General features: G+C 39.0%; 1 protein-coding gene across 1 annotated transcript; it reads right to left on the bottom strand.

The window, feature by feature from the left end:
• Window positions 1–2,547: 2,547 nt before the first annotated feature.
• Window positions 2,548–18,525, bottom strand: il1rl2 (interleukin 1 receptor-like 2). Its single transcript, XM_016669068.1, has 11 exons — window positions 18,096–18,525; window positions 11,835–12,045; window positions 11,522–11,690; window positions 9,610–9,784; window positions 8,711–8,779; window positions 8,424–8,550; window positions 7,179–7,318; window positions 6,893–7,045; window positions 5,535–5,699; window positions 5,112–5,300; window positions 2,548–2,925 (listed from the first exon to the last, which is right to left on the bottom strand). Exons 1-11 carry the CDS (start codon window positions 18,160–18,162, stop codon window positions 2,732–2,734), a joined length of 1,659 nt encoding a protein of 552 aa, XP_016524554.1. The 5' UTR covers window positions 18,163–18,525; the 3' UTR covers window positions 2,548–2,731.
• Between the last annotated feature and the right edge of the window lie 2,093 nt (window positions 18,526–20,618).

Below are 20,618 nucleotides of genomic sequence, written 5' to 3'. Positions count from 1 at the left end.
TTTGCACCTCAAATCTTTTTAAAATCTCATCTCACTTTTATGAACTCTGTGTTGTGTCTCGTCTTATTTGCATCCTTGAGGTTGAAACTGGAGATTTGCAATGCAGAGCGAGTGAGATTACAAACCCAGAGACGCAACCGGCTCGTTTTAATATTCCTCAAAGCTGCCCATCAAGTGAAGTGCAAATGTGTGGAGAGCTGCAAACCTGTTGAAAAGCACGATCTGTTCAGAAGGAGTCGCAGCGTTTCCTTCTGATTGCTTCAGCACAGGAAATAAGACGGAAACCAGATTATATGATTACACTGAACTGAACTCATGGGTTTCCACTGCTGCTGACTTTTGGTTTAGAGTGTCCTGATTAGGGTTATTTGGTTTCTCTGCCCAAAACACTCAGCATTAATGGAAAACAAACATTTCTTTTTGGCTTTTCGTTGAACCTTGATTGCAGAATTTCTTTTTTTTTTTTTTGCTAGAATGCAGCTTTGAATCTAAGAGAAAATCTGTGGAGAGAGCCAAAGATTGGGGTGACAATGAGGCCTTTTCGAGGGTTTGAGTGGTGTAACTCCAAAAAAATTAGATTTCTCCATTAATTACTGTATGTGGGGCCATGCTTTGGAACCAGGAAGTTTAGTGACATCATCCGTTAAGGTTGACAAAACTGCAATGCAAAAACAAAGTTTTGCTGATAATAAAATCAAAAATAGTCATTCCACTTGACAAGCAAACTGGGTTTTGTCACTTCTCTCCACCTTTTCCCCATCCGGCTAAAAATGGAATCAAAATATTTAATCTAAAAATGCATATTGTCATCCAAATGGTTGATGCATTTTCATTTAATTTGTGTTCTGTCATTGTTATTTGTGTCTTAGTGAAACTACGTTCTTGGGTTTGCTTCTGAGTGCCAGTAAAGCTACAGCTCAGCCAGATGTGGCCGATACCTTGTTCCAAGAGGCTTTATTTATTCCAAAACCAGTTACTGATCTGATTAATTAAAGGACGGCAATGGCAACTAAGCATTTGGTGCAGGTAAACGAGGAAAGTGTTAGCTTTGAAGAGCCCTCCGACTAGCATAACATCTCTATTTAACATTTGACCGAGTGCTTTTCATTGAAAGAAAGTCCGTTAGTGTGTCAGTGAAAGCCAGTCCTCTGAGTAGACTGTTGCAAATAACAGCTCAGCTACTGTCAGCTCTTTCCATTAGTGAATCTCTATTCCAAAAATTTTAAAAATGCTGCTAAAGCAAGAGTTTGTGGTAACTTTACTATAATCGTTTCTCCTGAGAGTCTTCGGAAAACGTCCAGCCTCACTGAAACAATATTCCTCGTTGAAACCACCATGAGTAAAAACCTCCTTTTGGGTGTGAACTGGTATTTTCCTCAGTGACTCAGTTTCCTTCCAGACGACTGCATCACGTAAAGTGGGTATTGCAAACTGGTTGCAGGTGTGATCGTCTTAGACAAAACAGTCAACTCAGCAGAGGATCTTATTCCAATAAGATGTGTGTTTCACAGCTTTGATTTTTGACCTTAGCTACAAGTAGTTCCCAGTGGAAACAGTCTCTCAGGAATTACACAGAAAAATAAAGTCCCTGAGTAATGTTTGGAAAGAGAAAAAAAAGTATAAGGAATGGTGAAGTCAGACAAATAGACGATGTTGGTTTAAAAAAGAAAATAAGAGAAGACAGAGGCTCTTTCACCCACAGCGATGCTCAACTCTTACATTACAAAACTGATCTGACATTCAAAGACACAATATTAAATCCATCAAGCCAGTGGTTTTCATTTTTTTTAATTTAAAATCAAATACTTGGCAACACTTTATTTGACGAGGTGTGCATAAGACTGACATAACACCTGTTATGAACATGAAGGAGTCTTTATGAATGTCTATGTCAATGAAGTGTCATTCGGTAAATAATGATACTTTTAATGCAAAGTTGCTCTAAAAGTTGCATTGAAAGTCCATTAAAAATGCCAACTTTGCATTAAAGTGTCAATATTTACAAAATAATGCAAAGTTGGGACTTTTAACAGACTTTTAATCCAAGTCTGATTTGTTATCAAAGTTATGCAAGATTATACCAATGTGTACAACTTGGTATAATCTCTTGACAACAAAAGTAATACTATTTATGTCTGAAAACCCCCCAATGTGGCTGAAATTAAAAAATTCTGCAAGGAAGAATGAGTCAGATTTCCCTCGTAGTGATGTTAAGACTGACTGATGGCTATCAGAAATGCTTATTGGCATTTATCACCAATAAGGGGGCATTTACTGCTTCTCACAGGGACAGGTTGCAACAGCTGACATGCTGTTAATTGTAAAAATGTTCCATTATAATTTTTACTGTTCGCTTTGATTTGTGAAGAGGAAATCAAATCTGTGGTCTGCATTGGTGTCCAAACCTCCAGTTTGGGAACAAGTACAGCAAAAGCTTTCATGGAGGCTCAGCTCTACGAACTGAATCAACGCTCTGTTGTCACAATGAGAGTTCAAGAAATATGAGATGCTTCAAAACAACACTAAAGACAAGAAAAGCAACACAGCTCGGCTCAGAAAAGGTCCTTTACTTTATAAAAGTATACGTTATCTGAAATAAATAATCCACGTGGCGACTCAAATGTTTAGTCCCCGCTTGTGGACGACTTCAGAAGACAGACTTCTGAAAACTGAAGCTTCTGATGGATGCCATCTTTAAACCTTCCAGGTAAATCAAAGTACGTTCACCGCTTCAAGCGATACTCTGCGGCCTCCTTGCAGGTACAGCAGGCATGTTACAGCGCAGGCTCTTCCAAAAGTTTCTTTTCAGGTACATCTGAGTCAGTTTGTTGGTTTCAGCAAACGAGTTTTTCCACTCCAGAGCTCCTTGTGTCCGTTTGATGTAGCGCAGTGACTCCGGCAGCTGACTGTAATCGACCGGACCGTCTGGCAAGAGAGAACAGGAGAGGCGACTGCATGAGAGGTGATGCGTTAAAGTGGTTTTATGCACTTTTAAAAGGCTTTCGATTTCCCTTTGGTTTAGATTTTACCTCCAAGTGAAAAGGTTTAGGAAAAATTCAAGTTAACTTGGTAAAACCTGAATGAAGAGGCGTAGAACTCTCTAAAAACATAAAGCGGACGTCGCTTTATTCGTTATCTCAGGATCTTACACAGGAACTAGAGATGCTTGGCTTCAAGCTTTGAGAGAAATTATCTGATTCTTCTCAAGTCGTGAGATAAAACAACAGTTTGTTGCTTTGAGAACATTTTGGTCTAATGAAGTTTGCTGAAGTTTTATCAACATGCTGCGCTCAGACTGGAGTCTGATCAGTGAGAAACTCGAAAATCCTAGATTTTATTTTATTTTTTTTACCAACGGTGAAGGCATCACAGTAAGCCAGGCCGGGGTCAGATTGACAGCATTTCAAAAGTCAAAACATGGAGCCTGACCAGAGTCACTTTGTGTCTTTTTCTCCCCCGCATGGAACATAACAGATGTGGGAAGCAGCTTTTTTAAGTCTTAAAAGACCAGGTAAGGAATTGCCCTCTATTAATGTGGGCAAAAAGTGCCAACAGTGAAACCTCTACTGATTACTAATGTATGATGAAAAGCCAATTATTTAAGAGAAAATGTTCCTTCTTTGTCTTGCGATGGAGAGCTTCTTGTCATTTGTGGCGTGAACGGTTACTGAAGTGCAGATTAGAGTTCGGTCTTATCTCAACGCTGCAGGGAGTTAAAGTCATGTCGCAATCTGACTCAACCGTACACGAGTGGAAACTTAGAAAAATTTACTTTATTGCAGCAAGTTGTTGAAGAGGCTAAATCATTAGTTTCTTCTTTTTTATATGCACACACTGCAAAATAAATAAATAAATAAATAAAAAATTACAAAGTATTTTTGATCTAGTTTCTATTGCAAATATCTTAGCACACTTGCAGTAACACAAATCTAACTTTTTGGCAGCCTATAGAAACTTGTTTTAAGTCAATAATTCCTCCATATCAATGAAAATGTACTAGTTCCACTGGCAGATAATTTCACTCATAGCGACATATTTTTCCCATAAGCGAAATAATCTGAAAGTTTAAATAGTTTTTCATCAGCATTATGAAAATATTGATTTAAAATAAACTCCTATACATTGCTGAAAAGTTACTTGGAAGTCAGTTTTGTTTTATTTCAAATGCACTAAAACATTTGCACTAGAAATAATTGGTATAATTTTGCAGTGTTTTCATCCTTCTGACTTAAGCTGCACTTCAAATGTCTCACTGGGACCTGATCATGAATATCAAAAGAAATAGTTTAGTGAACATCTGTCTTGTTTTGTGACAGACAAACACAGAATTGGTTGTGTCTCTCAGCTGAGCAGAAATGGCTTTTATGCGTTTCTGGGTCTTACTCACAGATTTTTTTGGCAAAATCACAACAATCTGAGGGCGGGAGAGGGCAGACGTACTGGCATACCGGGGGAATTCCCCAGTGGGCCTGGTGGCCTGTGGATGAGCTGTCGCCTTCACCCTGGACTCATGCAGTTTCCTCTTGTTTTACACGATGCCTCAAACTACAAAATGTTTTACGATGATGTGTGGCAGTCACACAGTGTACAGGGTGAGAGAGCTGCTTGTATTTGTGTTGAGTGGGAGGGGAGGGGCTACGGACGCAGCAGCGCAGCCAACACTCAGTCAGCATTGAGCAATGAGTACATGAGGATGATTGACAGCGCTAAGACCATCCTCCTGGCTCTGATTTTGTTATTTTTGGTCGGGAGTTGTGCATTTCTTCATACGACAATAGTCTGAATTAATGTCTGAAGCTCAGGGAGGAGGTGAAGATGAAGGTTTTCACAGATCATCAGTCTCTCATGTCACACTGTCACAACATAGTGACAGCTTTAACAAACATCCATCCATCCATCCATCCATTTTCTGAACACCCTTGTCCCTCAGTGGGGTCGGGAGGGGTGCTGGTGCCTATCTCCAGCTAACGTTCCGGGCGAGAGGTGGGGTACATCCTGGACAGGTCGCCAGTCTGTCGCAGGCTTTAACAAACATGCAAAACAAAAATAAAAATGGCATACTGCAGATTTAACGTTCACAAAACTCAAGCGAGAAGACTCTTGGCCCTTACCGACTTCCACCAGAATGACTTTAGGGTCGTTTCGCATCAAGGCGTCGTGAAGGCCCACTTTCTGCTCGTACGTGAGCAGGTTGTGATTCTCCCAGAACTGCACCGTCTCCTTTGATTTGCCAGCAGACGACAACACGATAAGCAGTCGGCGGCACTGGCGCACCGCAGCGGAGATGACGTCATGGACCGCTGTAAGACATTAAAGACAAGAAACGCAAGTCGTGACTAAGTGATTACACCAGACACTGCGAACGGAAAACCGTTCGTGTGCAGCGCGTGGCAACAGCTGTCGTAGTTTTGTGGTTGCAATTGCACAAAACGGGAGATTTTGGAAGAAGCTGTGCTTTTAAAAGGAAGTGTTCCGACAGGTTGTTACTAGAAAGCTCTCCTTTCCCATGACGTGGTATTTTTGTGGTTCCTGACCTTCTCCAGGGCGGTCGTCCCGGCCTCTGATGAACAGGGAGTAGCCGTGTTTCTGCTCCAGCTCCTCTGGCAGGAGCCGCAGGGTAAAGCAGGCCACGCCGTCCAAACCCAGCATGGCTGACTGACCGACACTCACGTAGGCGTCGTAAAGCTTCCCATCTGGAACTGTTGGAACAACGAGTGATCGTTGTCAAGTTGATTGCTATTTTTGCTGCAGCTGTGCAATAAAAACAAACTGTTTCTTCTCACTGAATGACATTAAATCTGTTTCCTGTTTTACCAAGATATCCTCTCAAGGGATTTGAAACCATGTTTCCAAGAATCTGGTCATTTGGACCATGTCACGTCTTTGACCCTCGATGTGACCCCATGAGTGGCGATTCCCTGATTTCCATTAAAGCAGCGTACACCCTTTATCTAACGCTCATAACTATTACAGTAGAACAGAAACATTAAGCATATAGATCCCCCCATTTCATTTGCCCTCTGTTAAAATTAATATTTTATTTATTTTCTGTAACTTCTGTTTGTTCTCTATTTTTTATTTATCCACCTTCTTCGATATGAAAATATTTTCTGTGCTTTTTTTGTGTGCTTTGTTTTTATCTCTGGCTTTTGTTTTGTATTGATTTGTGTTTATTACTCAAATTGCCGTTTCATGTCTTTACTTGAATGTCTGTATATGGTGTTCATTGTTGTGCTAAAAATTAGAAATAAATCATGATTTTAAAAAAAAGGATTGCCAAAAGTAATTTATATTCCCTGAATGCCAGACTGATAAGAGATATATTTTTCAATTTCTTCTAATCCAGAAGTTTAGATTTGTTCCTTTTAAGATTTGTCTGAATTGCCTTTTAAACTCTACGACTCGGGTCAGCTGGGATTGCTGGGATTTTGGCCCATTCCTCCTTCTGACACAGCTGCTGTAATCAAGTTGGGTTTGTATCTCACACTCACCTTTTCCACTCTGCCCGCTAAATTTCCACTGTACTGAGATCAAGCCTTTATGATGGCCACTTAAAACGTTGACTTTGTTGCGGCTAAGCAACTTTGTAACTAATTTTGGAAGACCCATCGGTGCCCAACCTTTAGCTCCAATGCTGTGAGGTAAACCATCAAGAGTCCTCTGGGATTTCGCAAATTGTTTAAGAACTTAATATTCTTAATGTCTGATCTCGAATAAGGTGGCAATGGAATATCCTATGATAATTCTGCCATTTAGCAAGTAAATATGGTTTTGTTCAGCCTAACTGACTTAAAGAAAAGGGAAAGTTTAGTCCAACAGTGAGAAGAGATGGCTATATGTCTTTTTATGCAGTGTATGTAAAAATCTGTATGATACAAGACGAACTGCTCACCTTGTTTAGAAAACAATGTCTTAAGTGCCCTGTATGCTAAGAAGAGGTTGACTTTACAGATGAGGAAGAAGGCCGTCAGGATCAGGATGGTAAAGAGGGCCAAGAGCCAAAGAGACACAATCATGTAGAACGTGTTGTGTTCAGTTGGGTCAGCTGAGGAAACAAGGCAGACAAACACAAACGGCTAATCAACATGAAGCGTGTAAACAAGAGTCAACAAGTTTTCTGGTTAGACCGGACACCGAGCGATCACTTTAATGCATCCGAGACGTTTGGAGCAAAATACCTTCTTGGAGCCGGGCCTCCCCGACCTTCTCTTCAGCCGGGCTTGAGATGTGGCAATTGATGGGGATGTTCAGGAACTCGTTTCGAACTGTAGCGATGGACAGAGTGGACTGACCAAATACTTTGCCTCTTTCATGGACACTAGAAAAGACAGTAAAAAAATCTGTCATTTAAAAATATGAACCCTAATAGACACTGATTACAAATCTGCTTCTTAAACTGCAGTGACCAGTACGCTTGAAGCATGTTTTGTACAACAGGTTTTGTCTTTTAAGACGTAAAGTAGTAGGGGCAAGTAGTTTTCATTCACCCCTGTTGTGTATATTGTGTGTATTTGGGAATATAAAAGGTAAAATTGGAGACATTTTCAGTTGTGGCAGGATTTTTAAACAAACTGATCATCTGACGATGAAAACTCAATGTTTTCATCGTCAGGAACCAAATCAAATCAATCAAAAAGTGGACAAGGCTGTGATCATTCGGAGCCTTTTCAAGCAAGGCGAGTAAATCTTCATCAGCGCAGACAGAAAGTCGGCATACCTTAGCATGAGGTTAAATTATATTATTACTGGGTTGTTGCTGTAACATCTAAGCAACACTTGTGTAAATTCCTGATATATGGTGGCTTACAAAGGTACTCATACCCCTACAACTTTTCCAAATTTTGTCACATAGCAGCCACAAATCAAAATATAATGTATATAAATATAATTTTCTTTCTACTTCACAATTGTGTACCACTTTTTGTTGGTTCTTCACACTAAAATCCAATTAAATATATTCATGTTTGTGGCAATAGTGTAACAAAATATGGAAAGGTTCAAGGGGTATGAACCCCCTTTGCAAGGCACTGTATAGTATTAACTTTGACACTCATGATGCAGAAATTTTTGGCATGGGTAAAAACTCTGGGACAACCAGGTTTACCCTGAGATCAAATGACATTAAGCAGACATGGTATTATGTTGTTTACTAAAGCTGCTTATGTTTCTCTGCCTTTGAGATGCAAGACAAGTTGCAGTAGTGTGACTGCAGCACATGGAAAATGTTCCTGCTGCTTTTCTTTTGACTTGTTTAAGAGCCTCGTGTTTATTTCATCTCATTATCTAACGACGGCGAGTAGATTGACTCGTGATGAATAAAACGATTGTCCCCTGGGTCTTCAACATTTCTTCTTCTTTTGCCAACAGCCCCATCCAGGTCAACAAATTTAACCACAACAACATGATAAGACGGAGAGACTCACAATTTCCAGGACTCGGCAAGCCCGCTGATGTCGCTAGCGTATGTCCCGTTGATGATCCAGTACATGGCAATCTCTTCGTCCTCACTGAAGCCGGTGTAGGCCTTACAGTGCAGCTCTGCTCTCTTGCCTGGTTGTCAAGTAAAGTGGCAATCAAACCAAGCAGAAGGTGAATGACAAATCTGCTTTCCCACCAAATCACAGAAGCAAAAACTCAACAAAATGAGGGATGCACAGAACAAAGAGATAAAAACAATGAAGCTAGAAATCAGAATGCTTTGTTTACTTACCCACTTCCACTATGACCACCTCGTTTTTGGGCCTCACAACATGAATCTCTGGAAAGAGATCTGGAGTACCTACAACCACATAAATTTGAAAATGATATCAGGGAACAGAAAAAAAAAAAGAGCACAACACTTTATAAACAAATACAAGAGTATTTATGCTGTTGCAGCAAAGACAGATATCAGGATTTGGTGAAAACATGAGGGAGTTGTGAAATTACCGAAACAAATGAAAAACTGGAAACATTACAGGAGCTGGTGGGATTTCTGCCAACCCTTTGTGTGTCCTACATGGAACAATGGCCGCCTCTGTCTGTATGTCAGTACTGTTTTGTCCGTCTGTCTGGGCTAAGGAGTCGAGTTACATGTCAGAAATCTTTACTTCCTTAGAAGAAACTCAAGCTGGAACTGTGACTGGCATCAAAAGGTGCATCTGGCACAAAATCATCCACAAAAAGAATGCTGAAACACAATGGCTACTTCATTTTTGGGGGTTTCCTTTTCTTTGGAAGTGGAGTTTATGTTGACGTGGCGGTAACAAATTAGTCCCAAATACCAGTCAGTTACTTTTGAGCGTTTGACTTTGACATCAAAGTGTTCACTTAAATCAAACAGCAATGGATTGTTGCTAAGCACATTTCATGCTTTGAAGGCCTTCAGACCTGAATCTGAAGGAATGTCTGTTGGGCCGTTTGAGGAGAGCTGGGATTCAAAAATCTGTTCTCACAATCTGATCAATCTGAAGAATGTATTAGAGATAAGCAGATGTTGTCGAGTCAAGCTGTGGGGTGCAAACAGACCTTTTACGAAATAAGACCGAGTTCTGAAATTAATTCAAAAAAGCTATTGGTATATCACAAAAATCCTTAACTTTAACTGTCCAAAGTTGAGATATACTGTACCGTTTTTGACAGTCATTTGGACGCTGCGTGCTGCGGTGTAATTCCGGCCGTCTACAGTAACGTCTATGTGACACGTGTATTTTCCTGCATCTGCCTCCGAAACCTCCGCCAGCCTCATTAAGCCGTTTGTGTTCAGAGAGATGGACTCTCCATCCGGCTGCACCTGCTGACAGTCCTGTGTACAAACAAACAAAATGCTTTCTTTGTTTCTTTTCTTTTTGGGGGGGGAAGGGCAGGGGATGACGACAAATTAAATCATTTTAATTTTTTTACTGTTTGCAAAAATGATTTAGAGTTGAAAATCACAAAGGAACATTTATCTCAGCAGAAATGTGCTCTTATAAGACTGACAAAGTAGTAATTTTGAGAGAGTAGTCATTGTTTTTCTTGTTGATTTTCTAAGCTGAGATTATTGTGATTGCTGCACACAGCATGTAAAACACTGACTGCTCCAAAGATACAACTTAATAAAAAAAATAAGAAATTATTATAAAAAATATATATATATATATATATATATATATATATATAAAACCCCAAGCAAATTTTTGAGAGAGCACGCAAAAAGGTTTTTAAACGATGAAATATTTTACTAGGCATAAACTTTAGCAACATATTATGGTCGTCTAAAGAAATTTAACAAAGTTATTGAGCGTTATCAGGCTGGAAAGGGTCACAATGCTTTAAGACTTCAGTCATTCACGCCTAGAAGACTCAACCAGGATAAGTCATCATTACATAAGACTAGGCCTGTCGCGATCACCAGCGACAATCTTAGATCGGCCAACGATCTAAGATTGTCATAAGGGGAAAATAGGGGCAAAAAATCGTGCAGTATGAACTACTGCATTAGGTAGTCGGATGTGCCCATCTTCTCTATTTAAATCTAGTGATTACTGAAGTATACAGATTTCATAATCTGCACTCTTTTGGTTGAATGCAGTATTTATTTCAACTTTGGCTTTATGTTGTTTAGTTTTTATTTAAGTACGTTTTTTGTTAATGGAGACTGAGAATCCATTTTATTTTTGTTTTTTTTATTTAGTTTATCAGTTCCAGTGTTATGTGTTATTTTGAAAATAAAGTGTATCTATCTATGGCAGGAAATTGCATGCATTATTACGTCATTTCCATTAAATCAGGGTCAAAAGATCTTGAAACAATATTATCGTTTATCGCAATATTTTTTTAGACAATTAATTGCTCAGCAAAATTTGTTATCGTGTCAGGCCTACATAAGACCGATAAGTTACGCACTCTGGCAAGCTGGTCTTAATGGAAGAGTGGTGGGAAGGAAGCTATTAATGAGGGCAAGCCTGAAGAGGTGTTGATCCAGTCTGCTATAAGCCATGAAGGGAACACAGCAAATATCTTACAGTGAAATGTAGCAGCAGCGTTGAGCGTATGACAAAAACAGATGAATAAATACAAGTTCGCGGCTACAAAAGACTTGAGAGAGGATCACCCTACTGAAGAAATAAAAGCCCTAAACGTTGCTAAGAACAACGGACAAAATTTTCAGGATGTAGATGTGTGTTTCATTGAAAAAATATTTTGGAAATACTTGTAAATTTGTGGCTGTAATGTAACAAAATGTGTAACTTCTGCATAACTGTACTGTATGTACACGTTGCTTGTTTAGGCAGATGCATTGTACAAGGTATGCCAAAAGGGGGCAGTGTTGCACCAGTTAAGTCAGGAACCATCAGACATGACGGGGAAAAAACCCACAAATCACAGCTTTGCTTTCAGCCGCAGTTATGAAACAACTTTCAGCTTTAAATGTTTACTGATAACAAATATTTATGTTCATTTCCTAATGCGTTCTTTGTCATTGATAACTACTTACAAAGCCAGTGATGTGTGACCATTTTATAAAAGAAAAACTATTTACTAGACAAAAAAAAAAAACCTTCGTCCATCGTATTTTCCTTGGGAGATTCAGTCTGAAGATCTCTTTCTGTTTGCACTGAAGAAATTCACCCGTTTCCTTTGTAGCCAAAATCTCTTCACTTGGATCAGGGCAGTTTGACCCGGACACTGAAACTCTAAATCGTCTTTTTGATGGTTTCGTTTTATTCCTACAGAAAAAGAAAAAGAAAAAAAAAACACTTAAAATACTCCAGAGAAAAGCTTAATATAGTCAGTAGAGCTTATTTCTTATAGGATTTTCACGACAGTACAGGATAAACGTAAAGACATATATGTGCAGGATGTTGTCTGACCTTTTTTCACAGATGTAGCTTCCACTATGAGTCATCTGCACGGGTAGAAACCACAGCGACCCGTTTCTGACCTCCACCCCAGCGGGGAGGCTCTCATCGCCCCCGTCTCTTCTGCTCCACTTTATCTCGGAATGAGCGCCAGCAATCGGGCAACTCAGCAGAAACAAGTGACCAGCACTCACGTGGTAGGTGTCTGCTTCCCCCTGGTGGTCTGAAAGAGGCATTGCACAGAAAAAAAAAGTCAAAGGTCACCGAGTGCTGCCTGAATAATAATAATAATAATAATAATAATAATAATAATAATAATAATAATAATAATAATAATAATAATTCGAGCTGATTGTGACCGTTTTTGTATTAAGGGTCCAGTAACATCTTCACTGTATTTTTTTAAATTTATTTTACAAAATTTACAGCAGGTAAAGTGTTCAAATAAGCCCGAATCTGTTGCAAAATCAATCAAAAGAGGAGCATGAAAATAGCTCTGAAAATTCAACACAAGCTACTAAAATGCCACTTTATTCCATCCGTAAATATGCAATACTTGATTAAGCAACACAAGCAGAGAGCTCCAGGTCCTGGATTAAGTGTAAACCTGCCATGAAATGTCAACTGTGCAGAACATCATATCATCAATGTGGCACTGTTTACTTTAACATAAAATGTCATGTTTCCAAAATGGATGAAAAATTACAAAATGACATACAGAGGAAAAACAAACATATTATTCATGGCCACTTTTCTATGGGGAACTTTATTGTTTTTGCTGCCCAGAAATGACAGCAAAGCAATGTCCAAATCTGACAAACACAATCTCTGACAAAAGGCACAAAAGCAAAAAAAAAAAAAGAAAGAAAACATACAAAAAAGAAAGAGAAAATGACCAAACAACTCACAAGACGCGCAGATGACCCGTATTAAACAGATAAAGAAGAAATTGCACAACAAATGTAAAAGTGTTTTTTTCCCCATTAACTATTGGGCTTTATGTTTACTGTGAATCTCTTTTGGAAGTTGCAGAATTGTAGAGTCTGACTAGTGACCAAAACAAACACAAAAAAACTGCAATCAGACAAAAGCAATTTGCATCCTACATTTATCTGACACGTTAAACATAGAAAGTCTAACTGTCATTGTTAAAACGAGACCTGGGAAAATACATTTTTGATGCAACATCCTGAACAACTACCAAATGCAGGAGAAAATGTGAGAAATAAATAGACTTTAATGATCTGTTGTGCACTCTACAGTTAATTCTTTGTGATTTTGGTACAGCTGTAGACCTGCTGAGTCTCTCCAATTATATGTTAACACTTCTAAGTTCATTTAGTTTGCAGACACCTACACATGCATACTGCACTCATGTACAACTTTAAACTTCTCATCTGACTGATTGTAACCCTGTTGTTGCATCCTCTTGATTGCATAACTCTGTACGTGACCTGCAGATGTTCTCAAAACAGCAAGAAAAAAAAACCTGTTATAACACCAACACAACACGTTGCACTGCAGCGACCGACTGCTGAAACCAAGCAGACATTGTGTAGCAAAAAGAGTGCGCATTACTCAGATCTGATCATAATATTAATATGAACTGATCATGTCATGTTTTGTTGAAGTTGACCTATATGCAGAGAGGCAGAGGTCGAGTGGATGCTGAAGGTTTTAATCGTAAAGTGATGATGATACAAAACTTAAAAGCAGCCAGATGAACCACAAGCAGGAAAAAAACAGGAAGTGGGAAAATGAGGCGCATACTGGAGGAATTTAATGGAAGAATCCAGCAAGGAGTGACTGAGAATGTGTATGTATATAAACAGTACATATATATTAATTACTGAACAAGGAAGAGATGGCTGATTAGAAACGGGTTGCAGGTGCAAGAGGAGAGAGAGAGAGAAAGTGGCCAGGGGGCGAGGGAGAGCACACAAACTGGGTAACTAATCAAACCGTAACAAAAAGCCAGAAATAAGCAACATAGTAAAACTAAAGTAACTAAAGGACTGAACTAAGGCAAATCAGAAGCTGATCTAACACTAAAGAATAACTAAACATAGTTAAACTGGAGTAACTAGGAAAGAAGTGCAGCAAAGGAAAATCGAAACACGGCGGATCTAATGAAAGAATAGAAACTAAAGAAGACAGAAATAATGAACAAACCCAAAAACAATTCAGACCCTCACAAACAATTTCTTAAATCGTCCTACACTCCCATCCTCCTTTATGAAAGCAAGTCAAACATGTTTTATTCTGGATTTTTGATTTTTTTTTACATTAACTTTGCTGCCTAATAATATTTACAAGAGCTGCCAACAAAGCTACATGATTTCTTGTCTTATTTATTTATATTGTAAATTAGAAATCATATGTAATGAACACAGTAAGTCATAGCTGCCCACTTATTCTTTACATTTCCTCAAACTTATGCGCTTCTGTTGCAGTGCTATTAATTTTTCTGTTTGTTATACGTTGGATCATATTATTATCACTTTTCCTTGACTGTTTCCGGACCAGGAAACGTTACTTCATTTTCAGCATTTTTGGCTGCTACCTACAGAGAGCTCTACTCATCTGAAAGTCTTAAACAGAACCGTTTGTTTGGGAAAATGTTTTTTTTGTTTTTGCACAACTTATGCAAAGCTGCCTTTTGTCACAGCACAGTCTTCCTGTGTGAACAATCTCCATTTATTCGCGCCGTGCTGACGTCTTTCTTGCTTCCTGTAGAGCGCCAGGAGGGCGATTCTGAAGTCTGCGCCTCATTTGCTCATCGGTGGAGGCAGCATGAGAGAACTATACTGGCTGGTATCTTTACTGGTTATACTGAATCTATACTGGTTGATTCAGTATAGATTTTAATGTTTAATGAGTTTAAAACAAAAGAAAAAAAGAAGAAATCAATTGAAGGTGGATGGAACATTCACATCACAGTTTATGAGTTAAGTCTCAATATGTTGACACCTTTGCAGGAAGGTGTTTCTAATGGACTGAGAGTTTGGCAGCAGGTGCAACACTTGTGTGGGTGGGTGTGGGGCCAAGTGATGTAAGAAATGATATTATACTCGTGGAAATGACACACAGAAATTGATGTGGCTTTAACACCTCACCAAAGAACTCACTCACCAGTGTAAGAATATGCTTTTTTTTTTCTTTTTTCTGGGATTTCAAGTATTAGTACAAACGCGATTGTTTATTATTACGACGTAAATCACACAAACGTCTAGAAAAGCCACAGAGGCTACGTCATTGGCACTTGTTGCCTGAATGTCACCTTGCTGATCCGCAGCTCCTGACTCAACAAACACAACAAAACACCCACATCCTCGACAAAGCTGGTATAACCTGACCCATAAGAAACATGAGCTGAATACATGTATAACCGCTGATCTGGTTAGACAGGTTGATGCATCGATTAGTTTTGAAGCATCTTGCTAAAATGATCTGTTGTGACTATAGAATAACTTAGTTAGGGTTTGATAAAATACGGGGGTTTCTAACTCCAAGAAAACAAGTTAAAAATGTTTTTTTGTTTGTTTGTTTGTTTTATTTTAACAGCTACAGTAAAGGCCTTTATGAATCCCATAACGTGTTTCAAGTGGGTCGAATGTGAAAGCATTCAGTTAAATTCTGAACAACCAATGGATGTAAAATTTTGAACTGGAGACGGTAAGGCACAAACACCACCAACATAGTCCTACAATTCAACTCGTTTGTCCATCACTAAGTTCAGGGTCACTTTCCATTCAAGGCGGAGCAATAAAGAAAGAAAAAAAAATAAAAACTCCTTTGGGGTTTAGTTTTGGTTCACCTCAAGTCATCCCTCCCTCCCAGATCAACCATATCAAAAACCCACCAATGTTCAACACATTTTGTTTTGTTTTGTGTGTATTTACTATGAAATACTGCAGAAATGTCAGAAACCTGTCGAAATATGAAATATGCAATGGGGACTCATTATTAGATTTTGATATGCTCTAGATATTGCACACAATTATTTTTTTGTTATTTTCCAGAAAGCATAACTTTTAAGTTAAAAGTGTTCGCACCCCTCATAAAACGCCACCAATAAATACCTTCCACTTTACATTCACATAAAAGTGTCCCATAAAATTTAACTGGAAAACAACTGAGATGGAAAAAAAGATAAATGAATAATGTGCAATAACCTGATTGTTGTCAGTTAATGTTCACATCTTTAAATGAAGCACTTAGATAAAGACTTATTGAGTTTCAGCTTGTAGTCTCAGTAAGTGAAACCCCAGTTTGGATTTGCCAAGTGAGCTTTAGTTTTGCACTCTGGCCATGCCACAACTTTCATTTTCCTCTTGTGAGCTCAGACTTTTGTTGACCTTTACTGAGCTCACGACGTTTCTTTACAATCGAATCACTCTCCTGGTAGAAACCATGTTCTTTTTGTCACTTCTTTGACAAAACGAACACGATGCTACAAAGCAGTCTGTTTCACGTTGCGTCAAATCCTACAGACCACGACACGTCCGTCCACATGGATTTGGAGGATATTTTTCTGTCTTGTTTGGAAAGTGTGGATTGAGATTTTAAGTCATTGTTCTTATTCCAGACATGGAGAATAATAGGGTTATTGTCACACAGTCAGCTCTTTAGAGTTGCTTTCATTTTCTTTGCAGCTTCACTCAACAGTTTGTCTGTTTCTCGAAACCTTTAAGTTTACCACATGTTGCCTTGTTTCTTCTACAACTTGTTGATATCGTAGATGACTGTGTTTATTGTGCCATTTCACAAATATAAAGCCCTTTTTTATTTTTTTTTCCAAACTTATACATATGTACACTGAGATCCATTGGAGCTGTTACCAAACGCATGTAATCAATGACTTCAGCTAAAACAAATTTTGAAATTAGAAAAAGATATGAAATTCAGACAAAATGTTATTTCTGCTTGACTATGCTTATTAATTTACGTTAAGCATAAGAATGAGTGCTGAAATGAATAAGTCTGAGCAGGATTGGTTTAAAAGTGTCCGTTTCCACTCCTGAAGGTTTTCTACGTGTTTCAGTTGAACTGAACGGTGAGTCACATTAAAAGCAGAAAAGGGATTTCAAAAACTATTTATGTTTAATTTTTCAAAACAGGGAACACTTTTCTAAAGTGTGTTTTTTTTCTACGTGCAGAGAAAACGACCTGAAAATGAACAGATTGTCATTGGAGAGCAGTAGGAGAAAGTAGCAGAGTGACAAAACGTCCTCAACATGTCCTGCAGCGGCCTGAGCCTTTAGCTGTTAGCTACTGAGATAAATCAGGATAACACCAGTTAGAGGAAAGTGTAGTTTTAACCCTCATCTAAAGAGCATGGACAGAAACGTCAAGCTGTTTACATAGCGGAGGAATCTGATAACTCCGATTCTACTTTTTAAAAGTCTAAGAACAGATAAACCGGCCGTCTAAAAGCGATGTGCTCTGTTATCAGAATCAGCTTTATTGGCCAAATCTGCGCACACAAACCAATAATTTGACTTAACTCTGAATGTTCGTGTATAGTGGGAAATTAAAAAAAGAATAATTTTAATATACATATGAATAGTCACAGTGTTTCCACATGAGGTAGAATTAGTGTAGAAACGCATAGTGTTGGTTGCGATCCACCCTGATTCACTTTCATCCTTTAACGCCTTAATGATTAACTGGAGCTGATGATTCTCGGGGCTCTACAGAGATTTAAAGAAAAAAAACAACATATTTTGTTCTCTTCAAAAGCGTAAAAGTAGAGAGTAAAAGTTATTTTTTTTTAAACTATGTTCTTCTGATAAACTCACTTGCTGAAGATCCGATTTGTTGAAATAACATAAAAATTTTAATGTGAGGAAGTGATTTCTGAATGACCTGTTTAACTGGTTTAGAAGAAACCACAGATGTTGTTTTTCTCGCATGAAACCTTTCTGTCTTCCTGAGACTTTTAGTCTTTTATGATTAAAACTTGTACTGCTGGTTTATTATTTAGCCAACAAAACCATCTTCGATGCTTTAAGTCTCTTACAGTTTTGACATTTTGCTCTTTGTAATCATCTATAAAAAAAAAACAACTATTGTTTTCTTCCAACCTCTACTGAAACTGAAATCAGTTAGATTTCACAGAATCAGCGAATCTTTTGATCCAAACAACTGCGTTACATTTTACCACATTTTAGCTCTACAGAGACACAGCCTGGCTCTACAAGTCACCCCAGTGTCAAAAGCCATTGTCTTAGTGTGAATGATCCCCCCGGTGGTGTGGTAATCGGTACTCACTGTGATCCTCAGCCAACGCCAGAGACAGGAGTCCAGTTAGGAAGCAGATCCAGCCGCCGGCTGCCATTGTTCTCGCCTGCGGGAGCGTAACAGGTCAGATTCATTAAACTCCTGACCGTCTCCTCCGACGGGGCTCATTTTCTGAGCCAACTTGTCACTCCACTCTGCAATTGGACAATGCTTCTTAACACATTTCCTGGCAAGGTCATTCAGACACCCACTGCTGTTGTTAGGGAAGTGAGAGATTTTGGTTGCGCAGATCGCACAAGGAAGTCAGAGCTGAAACACTCCCAGTAAAAAAGTCCAAGGAAGTTCCACACACTGGCTTTTCTATTTGGAAAAGTTATGAAAAAGACCAACAAAAAACCTGACTGTCATTAAAAAACAAAAAAAAAACAAAAACAAGGATGACTGTCTTTAAATGAGCAGCAGAATGTGAAAGAAGTTGCTTCTACTTTTAAGTTCTAACTTACCAATTTAAATGTAGACAAACTTCTGGTTACTTGCACCAGTCCTGATCTCTGGGCTGCTGGGTTTTCCATGCTGCTGCATTTGGTGTTTTGTCTCATAACCCCTACTTGAAGTTTCCTCTCAGCTTAAAAAAACACAAACACCCCACACTCTGCAGTACAGGTGAAGTGTAATGATTCACCGAGAGTCAAGCAGGGTTTTGGTTGTATGCAAATGTAGATGTAGGTCATTTGACCTCAAAGTTCACATATGAAGTTTTAGAAAGTGTATGCCGTAACAAACAAGAACTGATGAACCAGTTGAACCAGTTGGTTAAGAAAGAAGGTTGTCTCTCAAACCTGTGATTTGTCGGTCTAAACATGAGGACTTTGAACTGCCTTGTTTTTTGAAGTGCAAATCTAATTTCCTTTATTTGTCAGTGAATCACAGATAAAAAGCATCTTAGTAGGTCATCTCTCATACACATTTTTGCTACATTGTGAAAATGCCTTTTTCCCAGCTCTGCACAGCCTCTTTCTGTCTTCCCTTTGTACTTCTGTCCTTCCCTCATCCTCCTTGCTACTTTCACAGTAGTCTTCAACTTTACTTTCTTCTCTTTCATCATCCTCTTTTGTCTCGCTTTGCCAAAAGGTGAACGGACCAAACACACGTGAAATGGACACGGGAAACGTTGACGTGTTATGATTGATTCAGTTCAGTCTGATTTGCTTCAGTTATTATTTGTTAATGCTCATATAGTAAAATGCTACCTATATCTGTTTGCTGTTCAATAAACCACTAGGTAGATTATGCCTGGGGTCTGCCAGATAGTCCAATCTCAGATTCAGGAGGAGCTGTGTGGTTTTCGTCCTCTTGGTGGAAAACTCTACCAGCTCTACATCCTCAGCAGGTTTCTGGGAGTTATGGACTTGGGGAAGGTTTTTGACCGTGTCTCTCTGGGAATCCTGTGGGCGATTTACGGGGAGGATGGGGTACCAGGCCCTTTGATACAGAATGTTAGGTCCCAGTACGATCAGTGTCAGAACTTTGGACTGCTTTGGCACCAATAAGTCGAGCTAATTTCCGGCAAGAAAATTAGCCCGGCTCCATCTAGGTTGTCTTTTGTCTCTGATTTTGTTCATAACCTCTTTGGTCAAAATTTCTAGGCACAGCCACGGTGTTGAGGGGAAAGTTTTGGTGTCTCTGACTTTTGCAGATGCTGTGTTCATGAGATTGTGATCTGTGGCTTTCGCTGGAGCAATATGAAGCTGATTGAGGTGGCTGGGATGAGGACCAGTGCCTCCAAGCCTGAGACAATGGTTTTGAGCTGGAAAAGGTTAGAGGGTCTTCTCCAGATCAGGGAAGGGATCTGCTGTCCACAGAGGAGAAGTTTTAGTATCTCAGGGTATTGTTCACGAATGAGAGAAAAACAGAGCAGGAGGTCAATAAGAGGTTTGGTGCCGAGTCTGATGTGGGCGCTGTACCGGTGAAGAGACAGCTGAGTCAAATGGCAACGCGGTCGATCTACGTTCATATCCTCATCTATGGTCATAAGCTATGGGTAGTGACCCAAAAAACAGGATCACGGATACGAGCGTGTGAAATAAGTTTTCTCTAAAGGGTGTCTGGACATAGGGCGAGTAGCTCGGTCATCCAGGAGGAACTGCTTCTCCTCATCAAGAGAAGCCAGTTGACCATCTGGTTAGATACCTTCTTTTCTTTCCCAAATCCTCTTCCGTAGGCAAACATTTGTTTAGTTAAGATTTTAATAATCTAGCACATTATTTCAAACATTTCCTACCTGGTAGAAATCTGCCTGAAATAGATACTACTATCTATCTATTAGTATATTGTATATATTGTATATACAATATATTGTATTTATTTTGGATAAATATACAATATTTATCCAAGATATTGTATATTTTGAATAACCTTTTTTGCATGCTTGTTCATGACATACCGGATTAAAATTGGTATGCTAATGCTATTCAGAAAGGAAAAACTTAAACTAAAGGGTTTGAATGACTGGCAGAATGTTCTAGTCGCGGTTTGAGTGTCATTTTAAACCAG

This window comes from Poecilia formosa, unplaced genomic scaffold, assembly GCF_000485575.1.
Source record: "Poecilia formosa unplaced genomic scaffold, Poecilia_formosa-5.1.2 Scaffold19, whole genome shotgun sequence".
Lineage (NCBI taxonomy): Eukaryota > Metazoa > Chordata > Actinopteri > Cyprinodontiformes > Poeciliidae > Poecilia > Poecilia formosa.
This window is presented reverse-complemented; position numbering and strand designations above follow the sequence as displayed.